This window comes from Pseudorca crassidens, chromosome 19, assembly GCF_039906515.1.
Source record: "Pseudorca crassidens isolate mPseCra1 chromosome 19, mPseCra1.hap1, whole genome shotgun sequence".
Lineage (NCBI taxonomy): Eukaryota > Metazoa > Chordata > Mammalia > Artiodactyla > Delphinidae > Pseudorca > Pseudorca crassidens.
The window spans coordinates 34,635,890-34,656,281 of NC_090314.1; the positions used below are offsets into that span (position 1 = coordinate 34,635,890).

The 20,392-nt window shown below is 38.1% G+C and overlaps 1 protein-coding gene across 5 annotated transcripts in view; it reads left to right on the forward strand.

The window, feature by feature from the left end:
* Positions 1–20,392, forward strand: part of RAD51C (RAD51 paralog C) — a 53,726-nt gene that overhangs the window by 25,127 nt on the left and 8,207 nt on the right. For 3 of the 5 annotated variants that reach the window (XM_067714096.1, XM_067714100.1, XM_067714101.1), the window contains 2 exons: positions 3,968–4,031; positions 5,481–8,614. The exons of 1 other annotated variant lie outside the window; for it this stretch is intronic. In XM_067714096.1, the coding sequence (XP_067570197.1) occupies positions 3,968–4,031; positions 5,481–5,597 (181 nt within the window). In that variant the 3' untranslated portion in view covers positions 5,598–8,614. Of the gene's footprint in view, positions 1–3,967; positions 4,032–5,480; positions 8,615–20,392 lie in introns of those variants that run through there. One more of the 5 variants, XM_067714098.1, reaches the window with a different exon arrangement.

Sequence of the window (20,392 nt, forward strand, 5' to 3'; positions counted from 1 at the left end):
TTTGATTAATAATGGAATAACATTCCAATAGTTATTAAGAGAAATACTTTTGTCTCTGTCCGGTATGTTGTGTGGGTTTTCCTCCAGTTTGCATATTCATGATAAGATGAGGCCAAGATTGTTCAGAATTATACCACTGTTTGCCAAGGAGATCTGGTGGTAGAGTGGAGTAATACATCAACACCCCCGCGCAGTGTTTCATATGTGTCTCAGTTTTAAAGCACAAATTGTGCTTCTGTCCTGTTTCTTCCTGACCTAAACTATGTAGTTCAGCCATATGTTAAGCTTCATCTCAGCTGGGGCCATGAGCCAAGTGATTCTTTGGTTTAGTTTGTTGTTTAAAAAGATCTCTTGAGGGCTTCCCTGGTGACGCAGTGGTTGAGAGTCCGCCTGCTGATGCAGGGGACATGGGTTCGTGCCCCGGTCCAGGAAGATCCCATATGCCGCGGAGTGGCTGGGCCTGTGGGCCATGGCCGCTGAGCCTGCGCATCCGGAGCCTATGCTCCGCAATGGGAGAGGCCACAGCAGTGAGAGGCCCGCGTACCACAAAAAAAAAAAAATCTCTTGAGATGCAGACGTGAAATATAAATTTTATTTTTACCTAGAAATTTGAGGAAGATTTTCAAACTTAATGCCCATTTGATGTTAGGATTATTAATAAACATATAAATGCTTCTTAAAATCTTATTTGCTTTTCAATAATTTTCTCAGAGAAGTTGGATGTACTGGGTACCTTTTTGGACATATGGTGATATGAGGTGATTTAGATACTACTTTTTCAGAAGGTTAGCTAATTTTTGTTTCATTGAATCAAAAAGTGTGATTTTTTGGGGGGGGCTTCCCTGGTGGCGCAGTGGTTGAGAGCCCGCCTGCCAATGCAGGGGACACGGGTTCGTGCCCCGGTCCGGGAAGATCCCACATGCCGCGGAGCGGCTGGGCCCGTGAGCCATGGCCGCTGAGCCTGCGCGTCCGGAGCCTGTGCTCCGCAACGGGAGAGGCCACAACAGTGAGAGGCCCGCGTACCGCAAAACAAACAAACAAAAACAAAAGTGTGATTTTTTTAATAAGATAGATTTAAATACTCCATGCCTCTATTTTTTCTGTTTTATTTTGCGTTAAAGATAGACCATCAGCCCTAAAGCATTGTAAAAGTTGATGATTTCACTCCCTAACACAATTATTCTTATATTACATATTACTTAACAGTTATTTTATTTATGCAGACAGTTGCAATTACAAAGATATGACATTTTGGATTCTTCTATTCTCATCCTGACAGAACAAACCTAAAAGCTAATGGATGATGGTCTCTGATTGCTTCTCTTTTGAATTATGCCTGAGTAGGGGCCAATTTCAAAATTAAGAGAGTACCATCATAAACCAAGATGTCTTTTTGAATTATTTTTGAAAACAAATCAACATTATATGACATTTAAAGAAATGATCCGTTTAACTCTGAGAGGCTATGATTTTTCTCTAAGTTAGAATCCTTATTTTGTACAGTTATATCAGTTGTTTAAAATTGTGGTAAAGTAGGGAATTCCCTGGCGTCCAGTGGTTAGGACTGCACTTCCACTGTAGGGGGGCACAGGTTCGATCCCTGCTCAGGGAACTAAGATCCTGCATTCTGCGTGCTGCGGCCAAAAAAAAAAATTGTGGTAAAGTATATGTAACAAAGAATTTACCATTTTAACCATTTAAGTGTACGATTCTGTGGCGTGAAGTACATTCATATTATTTTACAGTCATCACCACCATCCATCTCCAGACCTTTTTCATCTTCCCAAACTGAAACTCCATGCTTATTAAATACTAATTCCCCATCCTCCCCTCCTACCAGCCCCTGGGAACCACCATTCTACCTTCTGTCTCTATGAATTTGACTGCTCTAGGCACCTCATATAAGCAGAAGCATACAATATTGGTCCTTTTGTGACTGGCTTTATTTGACTTAGCGTAAAGTCTTTAAGGTTCATTGTAGCATATGTCAGAATTCCTTTCCTTTTTAAGACTGAGCAATATTCCATGGTGTGTATATACCACCTTTTGTTTATCCATTCATTCATCTGTCAGACACTTGGGTTGCTTCTACCTTTTAGCTATTGTGAATAAATTATATCAGTTTTAAAGTAATTTTTAAAAGACACTTTAAAAGTTTTTGCTTAGGGACTTCCCTGGCGGTCCAGTGATTAAGACCCCATGCTTCCACTGCAGGGGGCGCGGGTTTGATCCCTGGTCAGGGAACTAAGATCCCACATGCCACATGGTGCGGCCAAAAAAAAAAAATTTTTTTTTCTTATACAGTTAACCAGTGAACAACAAGGGTTTGAATTGCATGGGTCTACTTATAGGCAGATTTTTTTCAATAAATGTAGTATCTGTATTTTCATTTTACAGATCTTTTAAGTGTGGGGAAGAGTTTTTTTGTGTTCAATTGGAGATTAGAGTATGTGGAGTTAAAAGAGCTAGGGTTTGAGTCCTGATTCTATCTAAACTGTTTCAGCTTCCTGCCCTTGGGTGACTCATTTATCAATTCCTTTGTTTTTGAAGCAGAGTATTTGGATTTTGGACTGCACAGGGTTGGTGCCCCTAACCCCTGCATTGTTCAAGGGTCATCTGTATTTGTTGCTGTTACGGTATTTGAGCATAGTTAATAAGAGTTTAGAATTTTATTTCTCAACTGCTTTCAGCTTTCAGTTTTATATTATTTACTTTGTAGAGTACACAATAAAATCATACCTAAACAGACCTTGTCCTGTTTTGACAGCAATTTTTCTGAACATAAGCATTTTGAAAGAATGTGTTTTCCTAGATTATTTGTATTCGTATAATATGAGTATGTGTTCCTCATTTAAATACCAAGAAATTGTCTTAATAATTCCATTATAACACGTAAAAAAATACACAAGTACTGTAGAAAATTTGAAAAATGTAGATAACTAAACAAAAAAACAACTTTTACCTTGTAACAACAACTTAACTTTTTGATTGTAGTTTTTTTTGGTTTTGTTTGTTTTAATATTTATTTATTTATTTTGGCTGCGCCAGATCTTAGTTGCAGCATGCATGTGGGATCTAGTTCCCCGACCAGGGATCGAACGCAGACCCCCTGCATTGGGAGCATGGAGTCTTACCCACTGAACCACCAGGGAAGTCCCTTTGATTGTAGTCTTTTAGTAATTTTTCTATATAATGTATATGTACAAGCATTCATAAATGTGGGCTCATACAGTATAACTTATACTTCATATATTATTAATATTTTCCAATCTCATTAAATATTTTCTTCCACTTTATTTTCTTAAGTGTAAATAGCATCTTGTCATGTATAAAATAATTTATTTGAATCAGTCATTGGCCTTTTTGGTTGTTTTAAAATTTCACTTATGTAAACAAATCTATTGTGGGTTTTTTTGTTTTTTTTTAATTTATTTTTATTTTTATTTTATTTTTGGCTATGTTGGGTCTTTGTTGCTGCACGCGGGCTTTCCCTGGTTGCGGTGAGCGGGGGCTATTCTTCGTTGCAGTGCGCGGGCTTCTCACTGCAGTGGAGCCTGGGCTCTAGGCGCGTGGGCTTCAGTAGTTGTGGCACGTGGGCTCTGTAGTTGTGGCTCGCGGCTGTAGAGCACAGGCTCAGTAGTTGTGGCGCATGGGCTTATTTGCTCCGCGGCATGTGGGATCTTCCCAGACCAAGGCTCGAACCCATGTCCCCTGCATTGGCAGGCGGATCCTTAACCACTGTGCCACCGGGGAAGCCCATATTGTTATTATATGTAATAATTATTACATGTATATATATAGCTCTTGTTTTAAGGGAGTATTTTTGATATTTCTTTGCTTTCTGTGTTCTTAGCGAACAAAATAATAGAATTATAGTAAAAAGCTATGAATTTAAATTATGAAATCAGTCGTCTGAACTAATTAATTAAGATCATGTGTTTGTGTATATTTATTCTTTTTCTCTAAGCAGGTTGGCAACATTGTACAAATCACCAAGCCAGAAGGATGCTACAGTACTATTTCAAATCACAGTCAGTATTATTTGGTTAGAGTGGGATTTTGGTGTTAGTGGGCAGTAATTATCTCAAGAGAGCATTTACAAATTGCTTCTGTTAACTTCTGTAGGCAGCAAGCATATTTGAGGACAGCTTTTGACGCTTAGAACATTATCCCCAAAATAGTAGTATATGTAAGAATTCTCTAGTCACAATTAAACTGAAATTTATTCTTAAGAACAGAGGAAATACTTATTTATAGGGGAGTGTGCTCCGTGCCATGTGTAATGTCAGGATATTAGATTTTTAAAGTGAAAGTCGTTAAAGATTTTCAGAAAAGAAAAAAATACCAGCATTACTCATTTTGATCTATCATAGTCATCAAATATATCCCACTTTTTTCTTTTTTTATTGAAGTATAGTTGATATGTAAAATTATATAAGTTACACGTGTACATTATAGTGATTCACAATTTTTAAAGGTTATACTCCATTTATAGTTATTGTAAAATACTGGCTATATTCCCCATGTTGTACAATAATATCCTGGTAGTTTATTTTATGCATAGTGTTGTAGTTTGTACATCTCAATCCCCTACCTCATTATTGCCCCTCCCCACTTTCCTCTTCCCACTGGTGACCACTAGTTTGTTCTCTGTATGTGTAAGTCTGCTTCTTTTTTGTTGTATTCACTAGTTTCTTGTTGTTTTTTTAGATTCCACATATAAGTGAAATATATCCCACTTTAAAGTGTTAATTTTCCAGTAATTTTACATCATAGAAAATAAATTTTTGGCTAAAATAATGCATATTTATCAATAGTGTTGAATCAGATATATTCTTAGTGTCTCATTTTTTAAGGACAAAAACAGAAATAGAAGGAGATTCTGAAACTGAATTATCTACTTAGTCTTTGCATGTAAAAGTGCATTTAAAGTATCTAATCGGGACATTTTATTTTAGCGTATTTATTTTTATTGGGGTATAGTTGTTTTACAATGTTGTGTTAGTTTCTATTGTACAGCGAAGTGGAGTTCCCTGTGCTATACAGCAGGTTCTCATTAGTTATCTGTTTTATACATATTAGTGTATATATGTCAATCCCAATCTCCCAATTCATTAGAGTATTTAATTGTGAAAATATTTCTAAAGTACCTGAGTAATTAGTGCATGTTAATTCCTTTCACCTCTTCTAATAGAGCCACTGTAAAGTTTGTTAGGATTGACTTTTAGAGAATGTTTTTATAATGTACTGTATTTCTGTGTGTGTGTATGTATAAGTAAAGACATACACATACTCTAGATAAAAATTACCCCATTGTAGCCCTGGCTATCTTTGAGGTTTATCCTCTTCATTCACAGTGGTTGATAACTTCTATCCCAAGAATAAAGTAGCTCTTTTATCAATTACTTTAAAATATTTGGAAGACCAGTTGTTATTTTAGATGTTCTTAAAGCATACTTGTATATTTTTTCATTTTGCAGCCTCAGGGATTTAGAGATGCTGTTGTTGCTACTGCATGTTCATTGCAAACAGAAGGTTCATTGAATATCCGGAAGCGGTCACGGGACTCAGAGGAAGAAAAGGAATCCAAAGACTAGTCTCAGAGTATACATGTGTATTGATGCTGTGAGAGATGCAGTGCTTACAAGTAGTAGACTCGTTACTTTAGAATATAAACACTATGGCGTGAATGAATCCAGTCTATATTAAGTGAATGGTGAATGAATGGATCAGGTCTATATTAAGTGAAAACACTTAACAAATAGGATTCTCTGAAAGTTTTTCTAAACTAAGCAGTGTTCTACAGTTGTATTTAACCCTGTTTTCATTTTCAATAACATTCAGTAGAGATGATACAGTTATTGTATTTTGCAAATGTGGAAAGCTGATCGCTTGTGGCCAATCTGAATTTAATATTCAGACTGTTTTCTCCTCCTTTCTTTGCCAATTGCCTAGACATTTCTAGGAAGAAAAGATTTTTTTCACATTCCTATTGTGCTCTCCTCTTTAAATGTAGCTTTGATAATTCTTAAAAATGACATGTTTCCATTATGAAGAAAAGCCAGCACCATGAGTCAGCATATCATTACATTCAGTTTATGAGTAGGATACACATTTTGGATGACCAGTCTGATCTTAGTGACCCCGATCCTAAAATCTAAGTCATTTGTTCATTTTTTAATGTTATTTTGTAACATTAAAGGAAGGACTTTAGAGTTGTTATCCCATCTAGAACATTGACTGGAACATACATCTATGTTGTCAAGTTGATAAGCTCACAGTCATTTATTTCTATATTTTTGAAACATGGTGTGATCCAGTTCTAGGTGTATTGACATTTTTCCTTTGAATAATCTTAATACTGCTTGAATAAATTAAAAATTTGGATTCTTGAGTGGTTTCAAAATTTAAAAATGTTTTGGTACCTGGTTCTTAGTGCTTCTTAATTCATTTACAAAATTTACTTTAACTCCCAGTGGAAGAAAATTATTTAAGTAATTGAATATTATATACCGTGACAACCATATTTTCCAGACTTCAGTGACAGTTGGTATTTCCTGTCCCAGACTGAACACTAAATTCATAAAATTTAAAAAATGTAATTATTCTGTAATTGATTATACATAGACTAACCATAGTTGGCAAGGACTTTTTAAAGAATGAAAATAGGCACTGCTAACAATTATACCAGGACATAAATCAGGACTGTCCCAGGCAAATCAGGCTTATGGTCATCCTAATTATGTAAGACTAATTTCAAATGACTACTTTAGTATAGGATAACTAATTGTAACTATCTTATTTTTGAGCACTTTAAGGCATATGGTTTTTTTTTTTTTTTTTTTTTTTTTTTTTGTGGTACGTGGGCCTCTCACTGTTGTGGCCTTTCCCGTTGCGGAGCACAGGCTCCAGACATGCAGGCTCAGCGGCCATGGCTCACGGGCCCAGCCGCTCCGCGGCATGTGGGATCTTCCCGGGCCGGGGCATGAACCCGCGTCCCCTGCATCGGCAGGCAGACTCTCAACCACTGCACCACCAGGGAAGCCCCATATGTTTTTATTATAATTAATGCAATCATTATAAAAAATTACCTGTCATTTTATATTCTATCTACTCAAATCATAACGTCAAGAGAGTAAGGGGGTTGTTAAGTGATAAATATCAGTGTTACCAGGCATCAGATACTGTTAAGAGATCATTTTATAAAGCATTATAACACTGTACTTTAAAAGAACTATGAGACCCCAAAATGGATTAAAGACCTAAATGTAAGGCCAGACACTATCAAACTCTTAGAGGAAAACATAGGCAGAACACTCTGACATAAATCACAAGATCCTTTTTGACTCACCTCCTAGAGGAATGGAAATAAACACAAAAATAAACAAATGGGACCTAATGAAACTTAAAAGCTTTTGCACAGTAAAGGAAACCATAAACAAGACAAAAAGACAACCCTCAGAATGGGAGAAAATATTTGCAAATGAAGCAACTGACAAAGGATTAATCTCCAAAATTTACAAGCAGCTCATGCAGCTCAATATCAAAAAAACAAACAACCCAATCCAAAAATGGGCAGAAGACCTAAATAAACGTTTCTCCAAAGAAGATATACAGATTGCCAACAAACACATGAAAGAATGCTCAACATCATTAATCATTAGAGAAATGCAAATCAAAACTACAATGAGATATCATCTCACACCAGTCAGAATGGCCATCATCAAAAAATCTACAAACAATAAATGCTGGAGAGGGTGTGGAGAAAAGGGAGCCCTCTTGCACTGTTGGTGGGAATGTAAATTGATACAGCCACTATGGAGAACAGTATGGAGATTCCTTAAAAAACTAAAAATAGAACTACCATACGACCCAGCAATCCCACTACTGGGCATATACTCTGAGAAAACCATAATTCAAAAAGAGTCATGTACCAAAATGTTCATTGCAGCTCTATTTACAATAGCCAGGACATGGAAGCAACCTAAGTGTCCATCAACAGATGAATGGATAAAGAAGATGTGGCACGTATATACAATGGAATATTACTCAGCCATAAAAAGAAGTGAAATTGAGTTATTTGTAGTGAGGTGGATGGACCTAGAGTCTCATACAGAGTGAAGTAAGTCAGAAATACCATATGCTAACACATATATGGAATCTAAGGGAAAAAAATGGTCATGGAGAACCGAGGGGCAAGACGTGAATAAAGACACAGACCTACTAGAGAATGGACTTGAGGATATGGGGAGGGGGAGGGGTAAGCTGGGACAAAGTGAGAGAGTGGCATGGACATATATACACTACCAAACGTAAAATAGATAGCTAGTGGGAAGCAGCCGCACAGCACAGAGAGATCAGCTCGGTGCTTTGTGACCACCTAGAGGGGTGGGAGGGAGGGAGACACGAGGGAAGAGAGATGGGAACATATGTATATGTATAACTGATTCACTTTGTTATAAAGCAGAAACCATTGTAAGGCAATTATATTCTAATAAAGATGTTAAAAAAAATGAGACCCTGAATATTGACAAAGCCAAGTGTATTTTTTTTTCAAGTGTATTTCTTTTTGTTGCAACTCTTTTTAAATAAAATTTTCATATAGCCTTTCAAAGTTGTGCTGCTGAAAAGATATTTATTTTTCTAGTTATAATATACACTTAGTCCGCTTGGGCTGCAGAAACAAAATACCATAGACTTACACAACAGAATTTTCTCATGGTATTTTCTCAGTGTCCCAGTATGGTCTGGTTCTGGTAAGGGCTGTCTTCCTTGCTTGCAGACAGCTGCCTTCTCACTGTTGGCTCACAAGGACTTTCCTAGGTGAATGCGCAGAGATAGAGACCGTTCTCTCTTCCTGTCTTATAAGACCACCAATCCTGTGAGAAATCCACCCTTATAACCTCATTTAACATTAATTACCTCCTAAAAGCCCTATCTCCAAATAGTCACATTGGAGGTAGGGCTTCAACATATGAATTTTGAGAGGACACATTTCAGTCCATAGCATTCTGCCGCTGGTCCCCGCAAATTCATGTCCTTCTCACATGCAAAATACATTCTATCCCAACAGCCCCCAAAGTCTTAACTCATTCCAGCATCAACTCTAAAGTACAAAGTCTGATTAAAATAATCTCTAAATCAGATGCCAGTGAGATTCCAGGTACAGTTTTTTTTTTTAATATTTATTTTTATTTGGTTGTGCTGGGTCTTAGTTGTGGCGTGTGAACTCTTAGTTGCGGCATACGTGTGGGATTTAGTTCCCTGACCAGGGATTGAACCCGGGCCGCCTGTGTTGGGAGTGGGGAAGTCCTCAGGTACAGTTCTTTCTGAGGCAGAATTCTTCTCCAGCTGTGAACCTGTGAAACCTGACAAGTCTTTCCGAAATACAATGGTAGGATAGACATTCTCATTCTAAAGGAAGAAATCAGAAGGAAAAATGGAGTGATGGGTCCCCAGGAAGTCCAAAACCTAGCCAGGCAAATTCCATTAGATCTTAAGGCTTGACATTAATCCTTTTTGGTTTGATACTCTGCCTTCCAGGCCCACTGGCATGGCAGCATCACCCCACAACTCTAGGTGGAGGTTCTGCCCCTGACCTCTGGCAGAGGCCATCTGGCCTGTTGAAAATGAGGTAGTATCCCTGATGACCTCTGAATGGCCTTCAGGGTCATTTTTCCCTCTTCTTGAAGAATAGCTGATGTTTGCAGCAAAATAGCTCTCCAGTCCTTTCAAATCCAAGAAGTCGGTCAGCCTTCCTTCACTTTGTCCTGTCTCTAACCCCTTCAGTTCAAACTGGCATTGTTTTGGCTCTTATAATACCATAAGCTTTTTATGGAGTGATGATCCAGCCACACCCTTGATGTCCTCATCAGAACATGCTGTCTAATTTGCAATATAGATAGGCTGAGAATTTTCCAAATTTTTAGGTTCCGGTTCCTTTTTGCTTAACAATTTCTTCATATATCTCATTTTGCATTTTACTATAAACAGGAGGAGCCAAGCCACTCCATCAGTACTTCACTTAGAAACCTCAGCTAAATAGCCAGTTTCATTACTTGGAAGTTCTATCTTCCACAGAACACTAAATTCAGCCAGTTCTTTGCCACTTTATAACAAGGGTCACCTTTTCTCCAGTTTCCAATAACATGTTCCTCATTTCCATTTCAGATCTCACCAGAATCACCTTTAATACCCATATTTCTAGCATGCCACCTCCAAACTCTTCCAGCCTCCACCCATTACTGTTCCAAAGTTTCTTCCACATTTTTAGGTATTCCTTAAAGCAACACCCCACTTCTCAATACTAAAATCTGTAGTAGTAGCTTGTGCTGCCGTGGCAAAATCCCATAGATTGGGTGGCTTAAAAGAAGTTTATTTTCTCACAGTTCTAGAGGCTAGAAGTCCAAGATAATGGTGCTAGCAGGTTGTTTCTGGTATAATAGGAGATCTCTTCCATGGCCTCTTCTCACTATGTTCTCACATGATGGTTAGAGATTGAGAGCATGAGTGAGCAAGCTTTCAGGTGTCTGTTCTTATAATGGTGCTAATTCTATCATAAGGACCCTGCTCTTCTGACCTCATTTAACCTTAATTACCTCCTAAAAGCCCTGTCACCAAGTATAATCACATTGGAGGTTAGAGAATAAGAATAACATAAGAACTTTGGGGAGACACAATTCAGTCTGTAACACTATAGGAAACAAAATACACATAAGTATAATTAAAAAAAAATTATATAGTATTGTAACCTGCTTTTTAAAATTCTTAATATATCCTCATGTATTCCACATAACTAAATTTTTCTTTGACTTTTTAAAAAATAAATAAATTTATTTATTTATTTATGGCTGCATTGGGTTTTTGTTGCTCCGCGCGGGCTTTCTCTAGTTGCAGAGAGCGGGGGCTACTCTTCGTTGTGGTGCGCAGGCTTCTCGTTGCGGTGGCTTCTCGTGGAGCACGGGCTCTAGGCGCACGGGTTTCAGTAGTTGTGGTGTACGGGCTCAGTAGTTGTGGCTCATGGGCTCTAGAGCACAGGCTCAGTAGTTGTGGCGCACGGGCTTAGTTGGCTCCGCGGCATGTGGGATCTTCCTGGACCAAAGCTCGAACCCATGTCCCCTGCGTTGGCAGGTGGATTCTTAACCACTGCGCCACCAGGGAAGTCCCTCTGTGATAGTTTTTAATGGTTGTGCATACTCTTAAAACTTCTTTTTGGAGTTTTAGTTATTACTGTATTTTTAGTGTTATAAACAACACTTCTAATAAGCATGTAAGTTCCTTTTTAAAGAAATCGAAATTATGATTTGTATCATAATGTATGATTTGTATTAATTTCCTCTTGCTGCTTGTAATAAATTACTATAGGTTAGTGGCTTAAAAGAGCACAAGTCTGGGGAGTTCCCTGGCAGGCCAGTGGTTAGGACTTTGAACTCTTACTGCAGAGGGCCCGGGTTTGATCCCTGGTTGGGGAACTAAGATCCCAGAAGCCATGTGATGTGGTGCAGCCAAAAATAAAATAAAAATACAACAAGAACACAAGTCTGAAAGCAGTTTCAAAGGGCTAAAATCAAGGTGTCAGCAGGCCTGCATCCTCCTGGAGGGTCTTTGGGAAAATCTGTTTCGTTGCTTTTTCTAGCTTCTAGAAACTGCCTGCATTCCTTGGTTCATAGCCCATCTTCAAAGACTGCAGCGTAGCATCCTCCAGTCTCTCTCTTTCTATGTTTCCATCACCTTTTTCTCACTCTCCTCCTGCCCTCCCTTTAAAAGGACACTTGGGATTACATTTAGGGCCCAGTCAGATAATCCAGGATAATATCCCCATCTTGAGGTCTTAATTTAATCATATCTGCAAAGTCCCTTTCGCATGTAAATTAGGATTCACAAATTTCGAGGATTAGGATGGAAACGTTTTGGGGAAGCCACTATTCAGCCCCTCAAATCATGTGGCAACATGATTCAAGAAATAATGATCTTTGGGTAATTCATATGTAATATGCACATTAAAGTTCGAAAAGCACTGGGACAGATATTCTACCATTTTTCAACTTTTCATAGATGGTTATTCCCATTTATGAAACAGAAAGAAAAAAGAGGATAGTTCCTTAGCTTTTTGCAAGCTTTATTTTTAAGGAGTATATTTTTTCTTAATTATAAAATATGTAGAACAGGCATACCTCAGAAATAGTGTGGTTTGGTACCAGGCCACTGCAATAAAGCAAATATTAAAGCAAGTCACACAAACTTTTTTGGTTTCCCAGTACATACAAAAGTTTTGTTTATACCATACTGTAGTTTATTAAGTGTGCAGTAGCATTATGTCTAAAAAAAAAGTACACACCTTAATTAAAAATACTTTATTGCCTAAAAATACTTTATTGCTAAAAACTGCAAGCTTTCTTTTTTTTAAAATATAGCACTCTTTTTATATATATATATTTTAATTTATTTATTTTTGGCTGCGTTGAGTCTTAGTTGCGGCGCACGGGCTCCAGAGCGCATGGGCTCTGTAGTTGCAGCACGCGGGCTTAGTTGCCTTGTGGTACGTGGGATCTTAGTTCCCTGACCAGGGATCAAACCTGCGTCCCCTGCATTGGAAGGTGGATTCTTAACCACTGGACCACGAGGGAAGTCCCTAAAAGCTGCAAGCTTTCAACGAGCCATAATCTTCTTGCAAGAGTAACAACAAAGATCGTTGATCACAGATCAACATAACAAATATAACAATAATGAAGTTTGAAATATTGCAAGAATTACTAAAAATGTGACACAGAGACATGAAATGAGCAAATACTGTTGGGAAAATGGCGCAATAAACTTGCTCAGTAAAGGGTTGTCACAAACCTTCAGTTTGTAAAAAATAATATCTGTGAAGCAAAATAAAATGAGATATGCCTGTAATTTTTAAAACATGCAGACACTTTTTAAAAGTAATTCTTCCTTGGTTTTACAAACATTTTATCCTTTATTGAAACTGTATTTTTTCCCAACGTATTATCACTTTTAGCTTCAATTCTGGAGATATGTAACACAAAATATATAGTGCCTTATGATTTTGAGACACTTTTACATCATTTAATTTGATCTTTCTAGCAACTCTGTCAGTTAGGTGTGATAGGCTGGCCTGTATGCTTTCATTCTTTTCATCTATCCATCCCTCCATCCCTCCATCAATCCATCCATCCATCTACTGCGTAACACATACACATTTAACAACGGCTTGTATGAATAAATATTTCAAATAAGATTTAGAACCTTTGGTCATGCATAGGATGGTGTTTCTGAACATTTTTTATTATAAAATAAATATAGGTAATTTAATAGTGGTCTTTTAAATTTTTTTTTTTTAAGATTGGGATAAAATAGTACTTAAAATTTGCCATTTTAACCATTTTTAAGTGTATAATTCAGTGACATTTTTAATTGTTGTAGGACCATCTCCACTATTTTATTTATTTTTTGGGGGTGTGTGTTGGGTCTTCGATGCTGCACGTGGGCTTTTTCTAGTTGCGGCCAGCAGGGGCTACTCTTCGTTGCGATGCACAGGCTTTTCATTGCAGTGGTTTCTCTTGTTGTGGATCATGGGCTCTAGGCGCGCAGGCTTCAGTATTTGTGGTGCATGGACTCAGTAGTTGTGGCACATGGGCTTAGTTGCTCCGCAGCATGTGGGATCTTCCTGACCAGAGATTGAACCCGTGTCCCCTGCATTGGCAGGCGGATTCTTTACCACTGTGCCACCAGGGAAGTCCCTCCAGTATTTTAAAAACTTTTCATCACCCAAACAGAGACTCTGTACCCATTAAGCAATAACTCTTCATTATTTCCTCCACCAGCTCCTGGTAATCTCTACTCTACTTTCTATTTCTATGAATTTGCTTATCATATATATTTCATATAAGTGATAAGACTCATACAATATTTTTCCTTTTGTGTCTGGCTTGTTTCGCTTAGCATAATGTTTTCAAGGTTCATCCATGTTGTAGCATGTAGAAGAACTTCAGTCCTTTTTATGCCTATGTAATATTCCATTGTGTGTATATACCACATTTTGCTTATCCATTCATCTGTTGATAGACATTTGGGTTGTTTCTAATAGTGTTTTAATATAACTGTATATGAGTAAACTTTTTGTTTCTTGAAACTTTTATTGATTTTTATTTATCAAGTTTGGGACAGTTAATTTGTCTTTGGAATATTTTCAAGCTATTCCTAGTAGCTTAAATTTTAACCCTAATAGACTTATTTTCATTTCCCAGATCAGCTATTTTAATTTTCTCTCTAATTACTGTATTTTGTTTTTCTTGTTAATAATGTTCTTACTAAAATGTTTACAACTAGTTACCAGTGATAAAATTAAAATAAAATGTGGTAGAGAGAAGATAGGACTAGAGTCAGAAGACCTGGATCCTAATTCCAGCCGAGACATTAATAAGCCATGTCAATTTAAACACCTTTATTTTCTCATGCCCTTCTCTTATAAAATTTATAAAATAAGATAGGACTGAGAGGAGCTTCAAGATGGCGAAAGAGTAAGACGTAGAGATCACCTTCCTCTCCACAAATACATCAGAAATATATCTACATGTGGAACAGCTCCTACAGAACACCTACTGAACGCTGGCAGAAGACCTCAGACCTCCCAAAAGGCAAGAAACTCCCCAGGTGCCTGGGTAGGGCAAAAGAAAAAAGAAAAAACAGACAAAAGAATAGGGACGGGACCTGCACCAGTGGGAGGGAGCCGTGAAGGAGGAAAGGTTTCCACACACTAGGAAGCCCCTTCGCGGGTGGAGACTGCGGGTGGCAGAGGGGGGGAAGCTTTGGAGCCGTGGAGGAGAGCGCAGCAACAGGGGTGCGGAGGGCAAAGTGGAGAGATTCCCGCACAGAAGATCAGGGCCGACCAGCACTCACCAGCCCGAGAGGCTTGTCTGCTCACCCGCCGGGGCGGGCGGGGGTTGGGAGCTGAGGCTCGGGCTTCGGAGGTCGGACCCCAGGGAGAGGAGTGGGGTTGGCTGTGTGAACACAGCCTGAAGGGGGCTAGTGCGCCACAGCTAGCCAGGAGGGAGTCCAGGAAAAGTCTGGAACTGCTGAAGAGGCAAGAGACTTTTTCTTGCCTCTTTGTTTCCTGGTGCGCGAGGAGAGGGGATTAAGAACGCCGCTTAAAAGGAGCTCCGAGATGGGCGCGAGCTGCGGCTATCAGCGCGGACCCCAGAGACGGGCGTGGGACGCTAAGGCTGCTGCTGCCGCCACCAAGAAGCCTGTGTGCGAGCACAGGTCACTATCCACACTGCCCCTCCCGGGAGCTTGTGTAGCCCCGCCACTGCCAGGGTCCCGTGATCCAGGGACAACTTCCCAGGGAGAACGCACGGCGCCTTAGGCTGGTGCAATGTCATGCTGGCCTCTGCCGCCTAGGCTCGCCCCGCACTCTGTACCCCTCCGTCCCCCTGGCCTGAGTGAGCCAGAGCCCCCGAATCAGCTGCTCCTTTAACCCCATCCTGTCTGAGGGAAGAACAGACGCCCTCAGGCAACCTACACACAGAGGCGGGGCCAAATCCAAAACTGAACCCCAGGAGCTGTGCGAACGAAGAAGAGAAAGGGAAATTTCTCCCAGCAGCCTCAGGAGCAGCGGATTAAATCTCGAAAATCAACTTGATGTACCCTGTATCTGTGGAATACCTGAATAGACAACGAATCATCCCAAAATGAGGAGGTGGACTTTGGGAGCAAAGATATATATATTTTTTTCACTTTTTCTCTTTTTGTGAGTGTGTATGTGTATGCTTCTCTGTGTGATTTTGACTGTATAGCTTTGCTTTTACCATTTGTCCTAAGGTTCTGCCTGTATGTTTTTTTGTTTTGGTTTGGCTTTTTTTACTTCTTAAAATTTTTTTCTTAATAATTATTTTTTATTTTATTTTACTTTATCTTCTTTCTTTCTTTCTTTCCTTCTATATTTTTCTCCCTTTTATTCTGAGCCATGTGGATGACAGGCTCTTGGTGCTCTAGCCAGGCGTCAGGGCTGTGATTCTGAGGTGGGAGAGCCAAGTTCAGACACTGGTCCACAAGAGACCTCCCAACTCCACGTAATATCAAATGGCGAAAATCTCCCAGAGATCCCCATCTCAACGCCAAGACCCAACTTCACTCAACGACCAGCAAGCTGCAGTGCTGGACACTCTATGCCAAACAGCTGGCAAGACAGGAACAGTGTACGAAAGGGAGACCCCAAACACAGTAAGTTAAGCAAAATGAGAAGACAGAAAAACACACAGCAGATGAAGGAGCAAGGCAAAAACCCACCAGACCTAACAAAGGAAGAGGAAATAGGCAGTCTACCTGAAAAAGAATTCAGAATAATGATAGTAAAGATGATCCAAAATCTTGGAAATAGAATAGAGAAAATGCAAGAAACATTTAAGAAGGGCCTAGAAGAACTAAAGAGCAAACAAACAGTGATGAAGAACACAATAAGTGAAATTAAAAATGCTCTAGAAGGGATCAATAGCAGAATAACTAAGGCAGCAGAACGGATAAGTGACCTGGAAGATAAAATAGTGGAAATAACTACTGCAGAGCAGAATAAAGAAAAAAGAATTAAAAGAATTGAGGACAGTCTCAGAGACCTCTGGGACAACATTAAACACACCAACATTTGAATTATAGGGGTGCCAGAAGAAGAAGAGAAAAAGAAAGGGACTGAGAAAATATTTGAAGAGATTATAGTTGAAAACTTCCCTAATATGGGAAAGGAAATAGTTAATCAAGTCCAGGAAGCAAAGAGAGTCCCATACAGGATAAATCCAAGGAGAAACTTGCCAAGACACATATTAATCAAACTCTCAAAAATTAAATACAAAGAACAAATATTAAAAGCAGCAAGGGAAAAACAACAAATAACACACAAGGGAATGCCCATAAGGTTAACAGCTGGTCTTTCAGCAGAAACTCAGCAAGCCAGAAGGGAGTGACAGGACATATTTAAAGTGATGAAGGAGAAAAACCTACAACCAAGATTACTCTACCCAGCAAGGATCTCATTCAGATTTGACAGAGAAATTAAAAGCTTTACAGACAAGCAAAAGCTAAGAGAATTCAGCACCACCATGGAGAACAGTATGGAGGTGCCTTAAAAAACTAAAAATAGAACTACCATATGACCCAGTAATCCCACTACTGGGCAAATACCCTGAGAAAACCATAATTCAAAAAGAGTCATGTACCAAAATGTTCATTGCAGCTCTATTTACAATAGACAGGACATGGAAGCAACCTAAGTGTCCATCAACAGATGAATGGATAAAGAAGATGTGGCACATATATACAATGGAATATTACTCAGCCATAAAAGGAAATGAAATTGAGTTATTTGTAGTGAGGTGGATGGACCTAGAGTCTGTCATTGAGAGTGAAGTAAGTCAGAAAGAGAAAAACAAATACCATATGCTAACACATATATATGGAATCTAAGAAAACAAAAATGGTCATAGAGAACCTAGGGGCAAGACGTGAATAAAGACACAGATCTACTAGAGAATGGACTTGAGGATATGAGGAGGGGGAAGGGTAAGCTGGGACAAAGTGAGAGAGTGGCATGGACATATATACGCTACCAAACGTAAAATAGATAGCTAGTGGGAAGCAGTTGCATGGCACAGGGAGATCAGCTTGGTGCTTTGTGACCACCTAGCTAGAGGAGTGGGATAGGGAGGATGGGAGGGAGGGAGACGCAAGAGGGAAGAGATATGGGAACGCATGTATATGTATAACTGATTTACTTTGTTATAAAGCAGAAACTAACACACCATTGTAAAGCAATTATACTCCAATAAAGATGTCAAAAAAAAAAAGATAGGACTAAATGATTGCTAAATTCATTGGTCAAAATTTTGTGGTTTCTGTTTTTGCAGAGGCGTTTATTAAATATTCACTTTAAATGAACAATACTGGAAATATGGAAGAGTGACATTTACACATTTTTAATTTTAAAAATCAATAATTCTAGGGTTTCCATTCCAATATATTGCATTTCAATTTTGAGACATGATGTTGAAATGTTCTATTACGTTTTAGAAAAACCCACTGAGTTGCAGGAGAGAGGCTGGCTTAACGTCAGTGCCTAAATTTACTGTTACTGTTAGAATTTACAGAACATTTTGCTCCCTTAGAACTGATTTTGGCATAAAACATGTTGACAAGATTTCATGTGTTTTCGACCACAATATATTCCTTTGCCTGTTTTCAGTTTTAGTTCACCATTGACTTAGGCCTTTTTTGCTTCAGCTATCCATTTGACTCTCGTTATGTATAGTAAGATGTGAGTTTTTAAATACATCGATACTCAGATAGTGATTTTACATATAGCTTATTTTATGAGAATGTAAAAGTTGGGGTCACTCAGAAGAGCTTGAGAACTTATGGAAATTATGTTCTACCTATTTTCAAAATTTAAAAATTAACACAGATAAGAAAAAGTGAAGTAGCAAAGTAAAGAGAATTTATATTAAGTTATATAAACCAAGGCAAAGAGGCAAACATAATTGATTATATAACTCTTGGTCTAATAATGGGAAACATAATTGCTATCATTAGCTCTTCAAGAGAAAAATGTTTTTCTGGTCTTTGTTTTTTATTTTATTTTTTAATTTTTTTTTTTACTAAGCAATATTTGCACAAGATTTGAAATTCAGTGAAAAGTAAGTCTTCTTTCCTCCCCTGTACCTTAGTCACTCAGTTCATTTTTAGGGGGCAGTCATCATTACCAGTTTCTTGTGTGATCTTCTAGAGCTATTCCATGTATCTAAAATATAAATATAATTTTTCTTCAACACCTAAATCTTAACCCAAACTGCACCTTATTTTTGTATTGGTACATATAGAATTTTCTCAATTAAAAAATTACTGTGTGATATTCCATTGTACCAATATCGTTTTATTTAATCATTCTTAAATTGATGGATATTTAGATTAATCAAATTTTTCGTGAGGATATAAGGAATTGGTCAGAGTGTATGTGCATTTAGAATTTTGATCGATGTTGCCCACATATCCTCCAGAGATACTACCAATGTATACTTCCACCAATGTTCTTTGAGAGAGGCTGTTTATGCCCTTAACATCATATTTTATCTTTTTTGCCAATTTGATAAGTTTATTAAAATGACATCTCATAGTGTGATATTAACATTTTCTTGTTCTTTTCTCTTTTTATAAGTGAGTTTGAATGTTTTTTGATTTGCTTACAAGTTACTCTGTTTCCTTTTCTATGAACTGACTGTTCTTATTTTTTGTCCATTTTTTTATTGGGTGGTTGGTCTTTTTAATCTGTGAGAGTTCTTTACATATTAAGGAAGGTATTAGGCCTTTGTGATATGGCAGATATTTTCCCCAGTTTTTCTTATTTTTTTGTCTCACAGAAATTAGATATTTATGTTGTCAGTTTTTCACTTTTGTTTGAGTTGTGTGTCCTATTTAGACCTTCCCATTCTATGATTATTAAATAATCCCATTTTTTCTTAGAGAACTGTAAACAAATGTAATTTTATGTTTAAATCTCTCCATCTGGAATTTATTTGTATGTTAACCATGGCCTTGAGTTTTGAATTTGACAAAGGGCCCCTGAGTAAGTGGTGTCTCAGAAGGCAGTTAGATGAAAAATGCCAATGTATTCTATCTTATATCAGCCAAACTCTAAAGGCAAGTTCTATGTAGGACAATTAGTGAAATATGGTAGTATTATAGCTAATGCATTTTTCTTCATGAATTTTGGGGTTTATTCATTCATTTATTTAATAAATATTAATTTTTTTTTAATCAGCCAGAATTGGATTCTGTTTGTAGTGACAGAATCCGGTTGAATGTGCACTTTTCTCTCTTAACCTCTAAAGAATTATTCTAGTCCTTATTTCAGTCGTCATGTTAATCCTCTTTTGTGTCCCAAATCAACATGTTAAGCTCTATCACCCATGCTCCAAATCCACTGCAATCTGTTTTAAATTAACAATGTCATAGTTTTATCAAATATTTGACATATATAAAACCAAACCCATTTTTCCCCAAATTGGTTTCCTTTTTCTACTTCATTTCTCTTAATGTCAGAACCTTTCTCAAAGACTTACTCTCACAATAACTACATATCTAGTCAGTTGCCAAATTATTAATTCTATAACAGGTATGCTCAAGTGTCAGCAAGTTGTACTCTAAGAACTTGGAAATTAGAGAAATAAGTTTGTTTTTTGGCTGTGTTGGGTTTCATTGCTGCACGTGGGCTTTCTCTAGTTGCAGCGAGTGGGGGCTACTGTTCATTGTGGTGAGTGGGCTTCTCATTGCAGTGGCTTCTCGTTGCAGAGCATGGGCTCTAGGCATGCGGGCTTCAGTAGTTGTGGCACACAGGCTCAGTAGT